The sequence below is a fragment of the Cuculus canorus genome, chromosome 1 (assembly GCF_017976375.1).
Source record: "Cuculus canorus isolate bCucCan1 chromosome 1, bCucCan1.pri, whole genome shotgun sequence".
Lineage (NCBI taxonomy): Eukaryota > Metazoa > Chordata > Aves > Cuculiformes > Cuculidae > Cuculus > Cuculus canorus.
This window is the reverse complement of record NC_071401.1, coordinates 5,334,248-5,348,894: the sequence shown is the minus strand read 5'-3', so window position 1 is coordinate 5,348,894 and position 14,647 is coordinate 5,334,248. Positions and strand designations below refer to the sequence as shown.

The window sequence follows — 14,647 nt, the reverse complement described above, 5'->3', positions numbered from 1 at the left end:
TGCTCTCAAAAAGAGAGATTTTTCATTGCTTGAATATTTCCGAACTCAAATGAATCATTCAGAGGTTTATGAGAAACGTGCGTTTATACAGCAGTGCCCCTGAAATTTTAAACTTTGTGAAAGGTATTGTTTGTGTATTCATCTATTTATTGATTCCAAGCTTCTTCATTTCAAACTGGAAAAAATGTTTGAGTTTTAGAGCATATTTCAGTTGTCTTGGTTTAGTTTTTGTATTTTGGGTATTATACTAAGTAATTATCGATACAAAGATTAGCAAACTTGAAGAGACATCAAAGATTTCTATATTATTTAATGTCTCAAGACTTCAAATGGAAAAGTCTAATGATTTTTCTTAAAAATATTTTTTTGTACTTTTTTTCTATTCGATTTTGAAATGCTGTTCATTTTCCAAGTTTTTGATAACTGAGATGCTTAGTGAAAGAGCAGCCATATGGGAGATTTACTCAGCCCTGTATTCTGTGTCCAACAGTGACTGCTTAGGAGACAGAGTATAACAACAGGTCGCATTTCTAATGATGCGTTCCTGGCCTTGAAAAATTCGGAAGATTTTATGGTACCTCCTTACCTGGTATTTCACTCTGCTTTTGATTTATGGATAGTTATGTTAATGGGGGATTGAACTGAATATCTCCTGTTACTTCCTTTCTGTGGCTCTGGTGGATGAAGTGCTTAGAGATATGATTTAGTAGTGGACAGGTACAGTTGGACTCGATGTCAAAGGTCTTTTCCAACCAAGTGATTTTATGATTCATCTCCCATTCCGTCATCTGTTCCTATTGCTAAAAGGTATAAGCTGTAATAACTGAATTTGAAGAAAATAGAAAACCAAATCTTATATTCATAACGGTTTTGGTTAGGGTTTTTGTGCCTGCAGACAGTTTCTCAAAGATTTTAGTGACTTACATTGTAAATATTTCTGGGACAGTGGTGAAATCTGATCCCTTTAGGAATGATGCAGAAATGTCCTGGTCCAGTATGTAGCTGTTTTAAAAATAAAGACTTAGTACAAATGAGGGTGAACTTTGGCAACTGAACTGCTGCACCCGTATAGCAGAGGCAATGCAATATAATGTTTAACTTTTATAAAGAGGCAATTATGAAAGAATGTGGAGTCTATTTAGTGGGAGTTTAAAATGAGCATGGAAAATGAAAATGCTTGCAGATTAGGAGAGAGTCTCTAGTACATGGTGCTAATTCCACATGAATGCCATGGTGAAAATACTCTAAGGGAATGAGCGCACTCCCAAAGTGGGATGAAACCTTCTCTAATTGTTTTTATTTAAAAAAGAAATCCAAGGGTGAGCAAATAGAAGAATAAAGAGCTTCTGGAGGTTAAAAGAAAAAACAAATCCAGGGCCAAATCATTATTTAAAGAGTACTTGTCGTGTTCAAGTGAGGAGAATGGAAAAGAGCTTGAGCCTAGCAGGCTTAGAAGAAAGCTTTGATAAGAAAGATTGAAAAATTATCTGGAAGGAATTACTTTTAAGTAATTTGAGTTTGCTAAAAGCATAAACCCAATAGTTAAACTTGTTGGAAGCAAGAACTCTGTGGAAATGTGATGTTGAAAAAATCTGATCAAGGGGTAATCAGAGCATTTAGGAAAGATAAGGGCATGCCAGGAGAACTAATGAACTATTTGCATTAATATCCTCTAGAAATGAGGTCAGAGCCATTCTTTTCATAAGCCTTTATTTACAGGGAATACAAGAAAAACTCTCATGCTAACAGTGTCTCTAAAATGTCTTTTAGCTCAAATTTATAGAAATCCATTATTTTAAAAAGAAACTTGAGTTTGAGATGAATAATAACAAATGACTGAAACCAAATGATCCTTACTTAAGTGGTCTGAAAGTCAAGTGTGGCATGATGAACTACAAACTGCCAAGTATAATCTTTGCCCAGGGAAGTCATGCCTGCCCCATCCCTGGAGGTGTTCAAGGCCAGGTTGGATGAGACCTTGTGCAGCCTGACCTAGTGAGAAGTGTCCCTGCCCATGGCAGGGGCGTTGGAACCGGATGATCTTTAAGGTCCTTTCCAACCCAAACTAGTCTATGATTCTATGACCTGACAATCTTTTTTTGTTACATTATTATTCCTGACAAAACCAGAGGTCAATGTAATTGTAAATTCTAGAAGTTCAAAATACAAAGCTCCTTTTTTATTTTCTAACACTGCAAAACTTATATCTGAGCTGATTTTTAAGATTCACTTTAGAGAGTTGCTGGAGAGACGTACGTGTTTTAGTGGTGTGAGTCATCGGTCCTATTTTGAATGCTGTCTGACAGACATTATGGGTGTAAAAGGAATTAAGGTGTCTAGCTCAGACACTGGAGATTAAACTATAGACATCTTAAATAAGAGAAAGAGATCCCACCATAGGTATTGAGGCAGTAAATGCAGATGAAAGTCAAGGTTGATGATGGTAATCATGAAGCTGAGTGAACTGTGCGTATACTGGAGGAGGCTGTTACTGTTTGATTTCAGAGTGGCTGTGAATTTGCAGACAGCGTTTAAGTGCTGGTGGGCTGTTGAAAAAAGGGAATTTAGGACCAGTTTAAGACATATAAGGCTATCGTAGTGCACCCGTAGCTTGAATGCTACCCACGCTCATAAAGCAATACCCTGCAAAGATACAGAATGCTGGCCGTTTGAAGAAAACTTGAGTAAGCCAAGATTTCTTTGCAGGGGGCAGTTGCTAGACAAGAACACACAATTAGCATAAAAGTTGCATAGAAAACAACCGGTTTTGTTTGTCATATGTGAAGTGGTTACAGAGCAGAGTTTAACATGAAGAAGGGTTTGGGGTTTTGTTGTGTTTTTTTCTTCAGGGAAGAAGGAAATGCTAGAACTCATGCTGTAGAGCATGAGATGCTGTGGAGGCCCTTATTGTGAGTGGGAAGACAAAGGATACAGAGCCTTTGTGAAGCACAGTTTCATTGGTAAATATTAAATAGGGAGATCTAGGCAGGATTTTGGCTTAGGATTTCCATAGTGAAATGCTGAGAGCTTCAGATGTGTAGCAGAAGTATCAGTTCTGTGTGCCTTGTTTAGGCTTTTCCCCATACATTTTAGCTATTGCTGGAGATTGATTTTGCAACATAAAATGCTTGCACTGGGTTAGAGCAAGTAGCTGTGCTTACCATGTTTCATTCTAAAGGTTTCTTCATTTATTGTTTTTGTTTTGTGGTGTTTATGGATTTTTTTTTTTTTTAAACAACTTTACAAGAATGCATTGTGTTATGTCCGACTTATGCAACTGGCTTATTTTGTTTTGGGAAGGCTATGAAGTTCCTGCTGACTTCAATAACCTTGAAGTCAAATGCTGTGTACTGCGTTTCTTTTTTGTTACTAGACAAAGATGCCCTACAATCACATTATTTTATTAGAACAATCTTCCTGAATGAATACCTAGCTCTGGACTAATCTTTTAAGACTGAGCCATATTATTTATTTATTAGCTAAGAGTGAAGCATGTGCTTAAAGTAGATGTTTTTGTCAATTACCGTTCGGGACGAGGTTGTTCTCTTTTGGCTGTACAAGGAATCTATTACAATAGATTTTCAGTGGTCAATATTTTAATTCATGGTACCAAAGTCCTCCAGTCCCATGCAGTGTCACATCTAGGTTTTGAAGGTATTTTTGTTTAACTTCTGTGAAAAGAAGCAGTTGTAGATACAGTTATTTTTCTCTGTTAAAATCTGAAAAATGCTTTTGGTAGTTTCTGTACAGGTGATTCCCAGCGCTTGTCACAAATGAAATATGATGGTTTTCTCCAGATGGTGATTGGTTCTTGTTCCGAAATTAAGAAAGTGCCTCCTAGGTGTCCTGACTTTTCCATGTCTTTCCATTTCTTTCTTTTGGGCCCCTCACTACATGGAAGACGTTGAGGTGCTGGAGCATGTCCAGAGAAGGGCAACAAAGCTGATGAAGGGGCTGGAGAACAAGCTATGTAAGAGACAGCTGAAGGGACTGAGGTTGTTTAGCCTGGAGAAAAGGAGGCTGAGGGGAGACTTTATTGCTGTCTACAACTACCTGAAGGGAGGTTGTAGCAGGGTGTGTGCTGGTCTCTTTTCTAAATTGACAGATGTTAGGATGAGAGGAAATGACCTGAAGTTGTACTGGGAGACGTTCAGTTTAGGTGTCAGGAAACATTCCTTCACCAAAAGGATTCTGAGGCCCTGGAAGAAGCTGCCCAGGGAGGTGATTGAATCCCTATCCCTAGAGGTATTTAAAAGATGGGTAGATGAGGTGCTCAGTGGTATGATTTAGTAGTGGACAGGTATGGTTGGACTCAATGATCTCAAAGGTCTTTTCCAACCGAACGATTCTATGATTCTTTGTCTGTAGAATGCATTCTTGTTTACAGCATTACAAGATCAGTGTTAGCGCTAGACTGTTGGCAGTATTCTGAAAAATTTGGATGTGACCACAGATATTCTAGATAGTTTCATTATGTACTTTATAAACCTATTCCATAGAGAGTATTTGTGTTATGATCTGGGGGTTCAGCAAGACAGTCTTCAAAAATCTTGCATCTCTCTGAAGCAGATTCAGCAAGGTGTTTTTATGACCAGCAGGAAGTCTAGGAACAAAACCTCCTTTGTCAATTTTGGTTTGTTAATATGGTAGGCAGATTTGACACATGAATTACTTTCTCTTTATGCCTTCATTTGAGAGGTGGGAAAAAGTATCCACAAAAATGAATCTGTTATCTTTCAGAAGAACAGTGGGAGGAAACTGCTGCAAGTCTGTAAATGATATTGTAGCTAGGATGGGAGAAGGGAGATCCTTCCTAACCCTTAAATTCTGTTGAATAGTTTCATTCATTTTATCGGTCTGAACTGCTTTTGTTGAGTGATTGTTGTGATTTCTGCAGCGTGGCTACTGGGACAGAAGAAGTTATCCACTGTAGATAAAACAATTGCTTTTGAAGAATGACAGATAGGGATTTTTTACCAAAAGCCTTCCTTTAAGGATCTCTGATGCACAATTTCTTCTCATTGCAGTGTTGTTTTTACTGCTATAAGTTCTAATGTCAAACCTCATGCCAACATAATTTGGCAAGTTGGCAAATTAAGGTCTGTATAACATTATCTTGTGCTTGACTCCCACTCAGATTCACAAACCACTGTTGTGTCAAGCCATACTTGTCCTTATAAGTCTGCCTTCCACCTATATAGTATTGTTTTCTGAAGAGATTCACGAGATCAGGTGGAGGCAATATGCCATCTCCTTTGTATTTGTTTGCCTGTTGAGCCTATGTTTTAAATCTGGATGAAAAGCAGATTCCGATTTATCATTCCCCTCTTGCCCATTCTTCTTTCACTAGTCGTGGTTCTAATACAACCCTGTTAAAGGCTCTTGTCTCCTGGTACTTTTTGGATTCTGTTCACAGCAGGTTGATGAGGCCATCAGTTATCTCCAGAAGTTTGAAATACAGCCTCTCCCACAGCCATTCCATGCATGCTGTTGTGTCAAACTTATCAACATCATGAAAAAGCCCCAGATCTATTGCGTTAAGTGGTGAAATAGCTTTTTTGAAACAAAAATTAAAGGCTCAACAGTAAACATTTTTATGTATGGAAAAGAGCAGGCCTTAAAGACCTATTCTTTCATATTTCACTGTTATGTGTAAAAAACCTCCAACCTCTTTGAATTTACTCTGTTTCTGCTTTTTACTTCCTTAAGCTTGGAAAGCAGATTGCGGTCCCGTTGCTGTGACTATAGGATATGAAAACATCAACAAAATATTTGAAAGTGGAGTTCTGTTTTTTATTTTCCTGCTAGTTTTAGAGAATAAAATCCATGTGGAGTCTCAGGTGTTCGCTACTGATAGCTTTAGCTTTAAGTGGCCTGTCTGTAGTTCCTTCTTGATCGTTGTGAGTAGTTCAGTTCTTCCAAATTAATGCTGTTGAGATTGATGAAATTCTTTCACTTATGCCAATAGATGCTTGAGGGCATATATAGAACATTACCTCAGAAGTACTCAGAAATTCTACTAATTTTTTTTTTTAATTAACGTTTTGCTAAAAGAATGTGAGAAAGAGTAATTAGTACTGTTCATCACAGCATTTAAATGTGGGCCATAAACTCGTTTTATTTAAAAATCTGTGCAGCAATCCATAACGTGAATTTAAGCGGTGAAAAATACAGCACTATATTAGTAATGCTGACCTTCATTTATGGATTTAGTAAAGAGATATGCTGGTATTACAGGTTTGCAGAAAGGAAATGCATATGTTGCCTTTCCTTGGCTCTTAAGTCTGTAAAATGGAAAATTGCATTCAGCCTTATCATTTTTACTGGCTGTGCAAACCTACCTGTTGCACATCTTTGCATTTCTATCACCATAGACCAAAATTAGTCTAGGAACATTTTAAAAGCTGAAATGACAAAAGCAGAATGCTGCTGCTCCTATTATGTAATTAACCTTTTTCTTCTCTTTCTTCATGTGGTAAAAACATTCTGGCACACTATTTAATAGATATGATAAAACTCTAACAAAGCTCTGGTGTGCTGTTGCTTTTTATGTTTACTTATGGATCTATGCATGTGCTGTAAAAAAATTAATATGGGAACCCAAGGGAAAATAAACTCAAATACCTAGTTTTGCATTTCAGTTCAACTAAACAATTTTCATTGTATATTGTATGGTCACAAAGTTAAAGCTGTTCCTGTACATGGAAATAAATCAACAGCAGTGACAGCTGGATGAGGAAAGAAGACCTGCAGAGATGTTATCACTCTCCCTGAAAGGAGGTTGTAGCAAGGTGGATGTTAATCTCTGCTCCCAAGTGACAGGTGATAGGATGAGAGGGAATGGCCTCAAGTTGTACCAGGAAGGTTCAGATTAGACATTATGAAAAATTTCTTCACCAGAAAGGTTCTCGGGCACTGGCAGAGGCTGCCCAGGGATGTGGTGGAGTCACCATCCCAGGAGGTATTTAGAAGATGGGCAGATGAGGTCCTCAGAGGTGTGGTTTAGTAGTGGACAGGTATGGTTGGAGTCGATGATCTCAAAGGTCTTTTCCAAACAAACAATTCTGTTATTCTGTGAAATGAGGACTTGTACAGGAGTGTCTTATTTAGCCATTTTAATTATGGCCAGGGATAACTGTGAAGTTAAATGCTAATCACATTTTCAACAGCAGAATTCTGTCACTGAAGATCTTTTGTTTGGCTTACATTTCATTTCATTTCATCAACTTGCGTATGAAGTTTAATCTATCCTAATAACTAATTATAGCAAAATCTACTAGTTTTATTTCAAAGCAAAAAGGACTGTGGTCCCTAACCAGTGAGCAGTGCTCTGCTGCTTGCCTGTTGCCTGACTTCTGTTGCTCAAAGTAATCCTGAACTACCTTGCTCATCAACATGATTCATAATATTTTCCTGTTGGTGCCATAGGCCTTAAAAGCAGTCTGTGTGTTGATATGTTAAATCCTTTGGTACTATGTGTTCGAGATGTTATTTGCTTTGCTGGGATGATAGGTTTGGGAAATGCTTATAAGCTGAATTATATGTTGAATTAAACCTACAAATTCAGCTGTCTGTGGAGATCAGAGTTGTAATAAAATTAACATGGTAAGATTCTGCCGTGATTTTGACTGAGCAAATGCTATTTGAGATCAGAAAGACCATTTTGTGAGGTGATTTTGTTGTAAAAAAAAAAGATGTTGAATAAATTTAAATGTGGTGAGATGTATTCATATGTCAGTCAGGTTTATATTCTAAAATAATAGTTTATTCTTCTTTATTGCAGCTTCCCAAAATATATTATGAGTACAGCATTCCACAAATATTAACTCTGTCATTTGAAGTTGAAGACGTCAGTGTTGCCATGACAATTTAAACTCAAACTGATACGTTTTATACAATCTATAGCCTTTTTTCACAGATTTTCCAAGCAGATGCACTTTTATTAGCTTATATGGAAGTAACTTTAACTGTGATTGCGTTAGTGAGAGAACAGGAAAAGCAGAAGTCCAATAGCTGCATACAAAATAGAACGAAAAAATAAGCAGAAAAGTATGCGTACAAAAAAGCTGAAAATAACCCACACTAGAAAGATGCTGATCTGTTTTGTTACTGTGCTAATTGCGTTTAATGGAATGTCCTGTTTCATCCCCAAATTTCAAACGAAATTTGAAGAGGGAAAGAAGTGTACTCAGTGTATTATATAGGAATAATCCCTGATGATTAGGAGTTCTGTCTCTTGAGGTTTCCTTTGAGTGTCACAATGATATTAAATTGTTTAGTAGGGCTTTCTTTCGAAGGGTGCACCCGAAGACCAAGTGGTAGCAGCAGAGAGCAAGACAGGTGACACAACATCTCACTTCAGATGGAGGGTGTAGGCAGCCAACAGCGTCTAAGACTCCAGGGGTTTTGCTGTAGCCATAAGAAAAACAGGATCAGTTTAAAATTAAGCTGTGAGATACAGTTCCATCAATCTGAACACTTCAGAGAAAAATGAGGCTGCCCTGGAGTGTACCTGATGTGGATCTACAAAGGTTACTTTCAGAGGTAGCTGTTTGCCAAGGCGCTTTGGCTTCAGTAATGTGAAATATGACATAAATTATTTTATGAAGAGAACTATGCCTAGTTTATCCTGATCTCTTTCTGAATTTCTATCCTGAATGGTTAATGATCTCTCTCCTTGTTTTGGGTTTTGACCACATTTGCACACATCAGATCTGTCCAAATGGGTGCCCTAAGGATGGGTTTTGTCTGGTCTTGAAAGATGCCTTTTCTTGGCCAGGGCAAGAAAAACTGCTGCTGTCTCTGTTGGTTAAACCAAAACTGCATCCTGGATGTGCAAAATGGGTCTCCTGTCAGATGGATAGTAGGAATTCCCCATTTGTACAATTTTGTACAATTAGACCATGGGGTGTAGGAGGCTATGTCATTCCACCTGGAGTCCTGAAGCCACCTGTATATTCTCTGGTTAACTGGTGCTTGCCAAAAGAGAAGGAAAAGTTGGAAAATAGAGAAGAATGAAGGAAGAATGTGATAGATTAGCGCAAAACAAAGGAGAGAAATGGGAAAAAGAAGATAAGAGACTGTGAAGGTTGTCTGTCTCATGAGAAAATCCGTTTAGCTTAGCTCTTGGTTTTTACCAGTGTCTAGTAAAGGGGAGTGTCATCTTTTACCAGTGTCTAGTCTTCGGGGAGATCTTATACCAGTACCTGAATGGGGCTAGAAGAAAGCAGGGGAGGGACTTTTGACAAGGGCATGGAGTGATAGGGCGAGGGGGAATGGCTTTAGATTGGAAGGGGGAAGATTTAGATGAGGCATTAGGAAGAAATTCTTCACGATAAGGGTGGTGAGGCACTGGCACAGGTTTCCCAGGGAAATTGTGGCTGCCCCATCCCTGGAGGTGTTCAAAGCCAGGTTGGATGTGACCTTGGGCAGCCTCATCTAGTGGGATGTCCCTGCCCATGGCAGGGGGGTTGGAACTGGATGATCTATAAGGTCCCTTGCAACTCAAACTATTCTATGATTCTGTGATTCTATTCTAAATTACAGAATGCATCGACTTTCACATTTATCAGGTGTGGTGCTTCATCTGATGCAGAACAGCAGCTTTCCAGTGAATCTAACAAATCAATATAGCTCCTTCTTTAGATTTGTCCTAACTCCGTGTTTTGTGTGGAAAAGAATATTTATGAAAGAAATCAGGTTTTAACTTATTGCTAGCTTTCCTTCTGGCATTTTGGAGAACACACTCTGCTTGTTCTTTCAATTCCTTTCTAACTTATTTGGAAAGATTTTGTTATACTCAGATAATGCAATTGGCAGAGCACACTGTGCGCCTTGCTGAAAAATAAGAGTATAAGTTTTTTGAAAGAGAATTTCTGTTTTCTTCCTGAATAATTTCTCAAAAAAGGCCACTATTTGAAGTAGCATTTGAAGAGTACTGCCATGGTAGTGGCTACATTTCTGACACATTGATGTTTGGCATGATCCAAGGGGTAATCGTGTTTAAGGAATTATGCCCTTAAAAAAAATACATTGGTTTTTTATTCTTTTCATTGCTGCTGACAAAGAATGTTTTAGTGGTGCTCGTTGCTACAATACTAAGATTGCAGACTAAATGTCTTTAGTATTGGGGGTTTTTTTGTTATTGAAGCAGAGAAGATCATTGAATGGATTTTCCCACCTAAATTCATATCTTACTTCAGTAGGAATATACAGTTTTTGTTGGATGATATTTTTGCCTGGTTTTAGTTATTTGTACTTCCTGAACTGTTTTGAAGTACATTGGAAGGCCTCTGTGGTGATAGGGGAATTGCAAAAAATTCTTATTCCTTATGTTGTTTTTAGAGATGAAAATATATCCTGTTTTAGCACTCTTTTCAAACCGTCTAAAGGATGTGATAGAACATGGCAAGAAGTGAAGATTCAGGGACAGTGTAACTGTCTGTAACTTGATCTTTGTCTCAGAACTGCAGTATAATGGCATTGTGCATATATGTGCTAGATCTATAACTTGAATAAAGGTCCTGTAAACATCTCCTTAGAAGTGTGAAAAAGAAGAAAAAAAAAAAAACCCTAATTTTTCCACATTGCCGTTGTATGTTTTTCTTCACTAAGGGAAGGGAATGGTGCTTGAAGAGCATCCAGTTGGACATGAATTATTAATGGATAGGCTTGGTTTTTTTGCATTGCACGGGCAGGTTGAAATCTTTAACATTGCCTTTTTTTCTTCAGCTCTGCTTATTTCAAGTATTTATTTGATGTCTTTGAGGCTAGGGTGTTGGTTTCATGAGGCTGGGTTGCTGGTTTCTTGAACTGCCTTACATTCCTTATTATCTTCTGGTTTTAGTTAGTATTGCAATAGGATCTATAATTTTGTTGATGGTAGAGACTCAGTGATAGAGGTAATCTGAACCTAATGTATGAATACTCTTTCTCTAAATATTTTTTTTTAATTTGAAGAAAAGTAAACCTTTACTTTTGGTAATAACAGTGATGCTGTGCTGTATGTAATGCTTACTGGTGTTTCTTCTACTGAAGCTCTAGTTTTACCTTTCTTATGTTACAACAGAACAACGGAGACTTGATTTTTGCCACCCAAACCACTAAATACTTATTATACAGTGCAGGAATCTCCTGTTTATTTTAAAAGATTATAGCATTGTAGTAAACCAGGATAAGAACAGAGATGAACTATTGAACTGTTGATTTTAGTCTGCAGTGGCTTCCAGTAGGAAATGCACATAAGCAGTTAAATGTATTATAGCTAAATAAAGTAATATTAAGGAGGCTGCTCCTGAATGATTTTGTAATGAGTACTGAGCATATATAAGACAAGCTATTGGTCTGTGTTAGAGAATTACAGTGTTCAGGAAAGGCAAGTGCTGTTTTGTGTGGGTTTTTGGGGGGTAAGTTACTTATCTACACAACAAAATGAAGTTTTAATTTCTTTTCATATCAGATTATCTGTACACACTACGCCTGGGGTGTTTGGAAGATTTTCTTTTGCTGTGTTTCAATTGTGACAGTAAGCCTTCAAAATGCCTTCAACAAACATCAGTCCTTTGCTGGGGCTGCCGCAGTCAGTATTCTAGAATGTATTAGGACTTGTTGTGAAGACACTTCTACCATTTTTTTAGCAGTTCTTGGGGCAAAACTACTCCTAAATCAGTTGGCCAAGACTCTGAAGGACCAGCACCTCTAATATAAAGAAATTTGCATGCTGTCTTGTTTTTTCTCCTTTGTATTTTGATAAGGACATTACTGAAACTATTCAAGGTAAAATTGCAGTCAAGTATTGCATAAAGGTGTTGCAGCACTGGGATTTCACTTAAAGAAAAAAAACATGAAAAAAAATCTTTTGAATGCTTTTTATATTTGCTTTAGCTAGATGTGTTGAATGTTTAGGGTATTAATAGCACATAATTTTATAATTGTGTAGAGCAGCCAAAGTAGAAAACGGAGAAATATTTTCCTAAGTCCTTTAGAAAGTTAATCTTTACAATCATAAGTCTTGATTTAGGCAAGATGTCATGGAATTTGTTTGTCATCAAAATAAAAAAAGAAATTGGTAAAGGCTAATTGCTGAGAGGGAGACCTTATCACTGTCTACAACTACCTGAAAGGACGTTGTACCTAGGTGGATGTTGGTCTCTTCTCCCGGTGACAAGTGACAGGAAGAGAGGAAATGGCCTCAAGTTGCACTGTGGAAGGTTTGGATTAGATGTCAAGTAAAATTTCTTCATGGAAAGGTTTATCAGGCACTGGCAGAGGCTGCCCAGGGAGGTCATGGAGTCCCTGTCCCTGGAGGTATTTACAATATGAGTAGGTGAGGTGCTCAGGATATGATTTAGTAGTGGACAGGTTGGGCTTGGTGATCTCAAAGGTCTTTTCACCTACTGATTCTATGATTCTAATGTGTGTGTATAAATATGTAAATTATTCTGTGAGTTATGGACCTTAGTGAAATCAGCTGTGATTTGGGTTTGAGTCCCATGGCCCCATACTTTTCTTGCTTTCTTTCCATTTTTTGTGTCTTGCTGCTGTTGTTGTAAGCCCACCTTCTTACCATGTCCTTTGTCACATTGCATCACCTTCATTTCCTCCAATTCTTATCTACAGACTCTATCCCTCCCAAATGTCATCTAGGTGAGGCGTGTCCAGTTGGTGTGGGTTTCCACTGTTAAGATGCTGGAAGTTACCACTGACTCTCATGTCTTCATAAAAAGTACATTTTCAGAATTTCCTTTTAAATGTGGCACATTTAACTAAAATGTAGCAATTAATGAGCAAACAAAAACCTGTGGATCACTCAGCCTTGTTTCTGGTAATGTGCCAGTTGTGTTCATTATGCATACCTAGCAGCAGGTGCACTCAAGAAGGACTAAGTATTGAAGACAAAGGCTGTTTTCTTTACAAAATGGCTTAGTACTTTTCACTTGGTAGGAATTAACTGCTGGCATGTTTTCACAGAACAGGAGTGAGATGCAGAGTCACGGTCTGGTTGTTTCACAAGAGGTGCTTTAATGGATACTGATAGTTGTAATACGAGAGAAGGAGGGGAAGACTGAAATAACATATATGATAATATATGGTTTAAAAAATTGTGTTTCTATTTAAAGCTGAAGATGTGTCAGGATGATATTGAAATACCTGTAGCTTAACTTGAGATGGAATATAGTAATATACTCTTCTCTCTGCTGTCACACATCTGTATTTTAATACCTGTGCTCTCTAAGATTGTGTATTACTGCTCACGGGATATCTACCTGATGATTGCAAGTGCTGCAGATGCCATATGGAAGGAAGCAATGCTACTGCTTACATATTTTATTCCTTTCTCAATAAAGGATACTATAATACAAAGAGGTATGTATTTTTTCTTGCTTATTTATCTAAGCAATTTTTCTATATATCTTTTCAGCTCATGGAAAAAACTGACAGGGAGTACTACACGCTGGATGACATGTTTGTTTCCAAAGCAGCCAAAAGAGCACGCAGTGGGGAAGAGGAGGAAATACAAAGAAGGAAAGCAATACGTGAGCACCAGCAGCTTGCTGCACGCATGGAAAAGTGCCCATACTGCTTTGATAGCAGTGAACTTTCGAAACATCTTATTATTGCAATTGGCACCAAGGTAAGAAAATAGCAATTTAACACAAATATAAAAGTAAAAAAGAAATAAGGGAAGGCAGTGTTAATGCTAGAGTGCCTAAGATTAAGAAAAAAATTGCTGCTATGAAATTATTTATTATCCTGCATCTTGTTTTTCTTGCCCTTCCAATTCATTTCACAAATTCTTCAAGGGTGAAGGAGAAAAAGATATAAATCTATCATGAATTATGAAGCTAATCTTTGATACCAGATCATCAGATTTGTGGATTTGTGGAAGATGGGAACAATAATGAAAGATCTGAGTGCAGAGATTAGACTGCAGGTGGATTTCTGGAAGACTAAATCACTGCGCTGGAGGAAATTTGAAGAATTAGATCTCAATGATATCAAAGAAAATTAAGTGGAGAATTCAGTTTTTAAGCCTAAAATCCTTTGGAATAGACAGAAGTTTGGTACGGGGAGCTTTCTTGTTTCTGTTAATGCTTTTAAAGATTGTGTAAATATTTGGATTTATAACATAGGAAATACTTCAGCATAGGCTTTTGGTCATACTTTCTCTGAGGCTTTTATTTATTATTGATGGTTTTGTTTGATTTGGAATGCATAGATACGTATTATGGTACATGGCATTTCATTTTTATATACATGTATAATATATATACTAAAAACTAATACAGATAGATATCTGTATGTATATTGGTGTATATGTATATGTATATGTATATGTGTGTTTATATATCTAATGATGTATATGCAGAGATATATCTATATCCATATGCATTTTTATGTCATAGAATCATAGAATGGTTTGGGTTGGAAGGGACCTTAGAGATCATCCAGTTAAACACCCCCCTGCCATGGACAGGGACATGTCCCACTGGACCAGGCTGCTCAATACCCCATCGAATGTGTCCTTGAACACTTCCAGGGAGTTCAGCCCTCTGGTCACCTTCGCAGCCTTCTCTGGACCCATTCCAACAGTTCCATATCCTTCTTATCTTGGGGATTCCAGAACTGCACACAGTACTCCAGGTGG

General features: G+C 37.6%; 1 protein-coding gene across 1 annotated transcript in view; it reads left to right on the top strand.

The window, feature by feature from the left end:
- The window catches only part of CWF19L2 (CWF19 like cell cycle control factor 2), an 81,083-nt gene that overhangs the window by 51,422 nt on the left and 15,014 nt on the right, over positions 1-14,647 (top strand). Inside the window, exon 13 of the mRNA XM_054051351.1 lies at positions 13,421-13,633. Coding sequence (XP_053907326.1) covers positions 13,421-13,633 — 213 coding nt within the window. The remainder of the gene's footprint in view (positions 1-13,420; positions 13,634-14,647) is intronic.